The sequence below is a fragment of the Triticum dicoccoides genome, chromosome 2B (assembly GCF_002162155.2).
Source record: "Triticum dicoccoides isolate Atlit2015 ecotype Zavitan chromosome 2B, WEW_v2.0, whole genome shotgun sequence".
Classification (NCBI taxonomy): domain Eukaryota; kingdom Viridiplantae; phylum Streptophyta; class Magnoliopsida; order Poales; family Poaceae; genus Triticum; species Triticum dicoccoides.
The window spans coordinates 5055372-5057025 of record NC_041383.1 but is presented as its reverse complement, the minus strand read 5'-3'; the positions used below and the strand labels follow the sequence as shown (position 1 = coordinate 5057025).

The following is a 1654-nucleotide window of genomic DNA, read 5'->3' as shown; positions in this document are numbered from 1 at the left end:
TCTAATTTCTTTAAGCCCATATACGTATGCTCCAAAACATGAATCAAAGGTAGTAATGAGATGTGAAAATCAGACATTACATGATTAGCCTAATTTTATTACCCCTATAATTAGTTTCTGCTTTTCATGTGTTTTAGTAATTGTGTACTTGTAATGCACGTTCTCATTAGGCATTATATTAATTTTACACGGATATTAGGTAAGTATTATTTGCGTGCTAATTTTGTTATTAGAGCTATGTTTGGTATGATATTATCTGCATGCTAAATATGTTGGGAGTTTATCATTGGAGCAATCCAGGCCATTGGATTGGCCTGGTTTGATGGCCAAGATTAGTACGATATGTCTCGTTGGGTCTTTTTATATTGGTATATATATATACGAGTAGATATAAGGGGACACATCAGTAGCTCGATCAACAATTTAATTCATATAGGTCGTACATAATCAGTCTCTTAAGCTGCATCCATGGCGTACTCCAAGCCTGTCATCATCCTCGCCGCCCTCCTCCTCACCGCCATTGTCATTGCTACGGATGCACAGTCGACACTACAGATAGGTAGGCACATCGGTACATGGGAGCATGCACGTGTCCTTCATCGACAATTTAAACCTAATCTGTCTAGTTTAATTCGATGGTATCTTGACAAATGGATTCAATGTTGTATGATCTGCAGATTGCCCGTCAGCATGCAACGCTCGTTGCTCGAAGAACTGGAGGAACAAGATATGTAACAAGGACTGCAATATTTGTTGCGAAAAGTGTAACTGCGTCCCTTCCGGCACCGGCCAGGAGACCCGTAATGAATGCCCCTGCTACGCCAACTTGGTTGACTCAAAGACCGGCAAACTCAAGTGCCCGTAGTCGATCGACCCTCCTTCCAAAGGCATGCATTCATCTAAATGCCAGCCTGCTACCTGGCTTGGATAAGCTGTTTGTTTTTTTACTTGTCCCAATGTTCAATAATCTCTCTTGCCATGTATACCTAGGAAAGTACATACATATATATTATCGGTGTACTGGTATGTTCTATCAAAGTCATATGCAGTACAACCATCAACCATGGTCTCATCTTATGTTCTCAAAAAAAAACATGATCTCATTTTGGATCTAGTTAAAAAGAGTTTTTGTCCGGACGAAGCAATCTTTCAAGTATATACCAAACACTACAAAAGGGGCTGGTTCTGGTTTTTCTTATCGGCCCATCCATCCAGTCTGGTAACTATGCTCTTGTCTAGAAAGTGATACTGTATGTCTGGAATATTCGGAAATCCAACTCGGTGCCCACGCTCATCTGCTGCCGTTCAGAAATAAATCAATACAAGTACTAGAAAATTCAAAAATCCAAAAAAAAATTGTGTGGTACATAATTTGATGCGTGAGGTCCGCTTCAAATTTCAACTTATTTGGACATCTGAGCAGCTCTCAGCAAAAAAAGACAAATCGGGTACACTTTAAGGCATTTTCAAATATACGGCATGTTTATCTCTAGATGCAACCGACCATGTGTTGTACTCATCCAAAAATAATAAACAAGAGCAGGAGTAGGGTATTATCTCTTCAAGAGGGCTCGAACCTGGGTAAACACTGTGTCCCTATTCTTTCTTTTACCATCTAGCCAAGACCACCAGCTCGACACCCCCTACCCAAGAT

General features: G+C 40.3%; 1 protein-coding gene across 1 annotated transcript; it reads left to right on the top strand.

The window, feature by feature from the left end:
* The first annotated feature begins 441 nt into the window (after positions 1-441).
* On the top strand, positions 442-985 carry LOC119366767 (peamaclein-like). Its single transcript, XM_037632490.1, has 2 exons — positions 442-559; positions 678-985. Exons 1-2 carry the CDS (start codon positions 469-471, stop codon positions 863-865), a joined length of 279 nt encoding a protein of 92 aa, XP_037488387.1. The 5' UTR covers positions 442-468; the 3' UTR covers positions 866-985.
* The last annotated feature ends 669 nt before the right edge of the window (positions 986-1654 follow it).

Bases quoted from the DNA above. Each gene is read 5' to 3' on its own strand.
- LOC119366767 (XM_037632490.1), top strand. From the start codon at position 469: ATGGCGTACTCCAAGCCTGTCATCATCCTCGCCGCCCTCCTCCTCACC. The intron at 560-677 runs GTAGGCACATCG...TATGATCTGCAG, and splicing joins ACAGTCGACACTACAGATAG to ATTGCCCGTCAGCATGCAAC.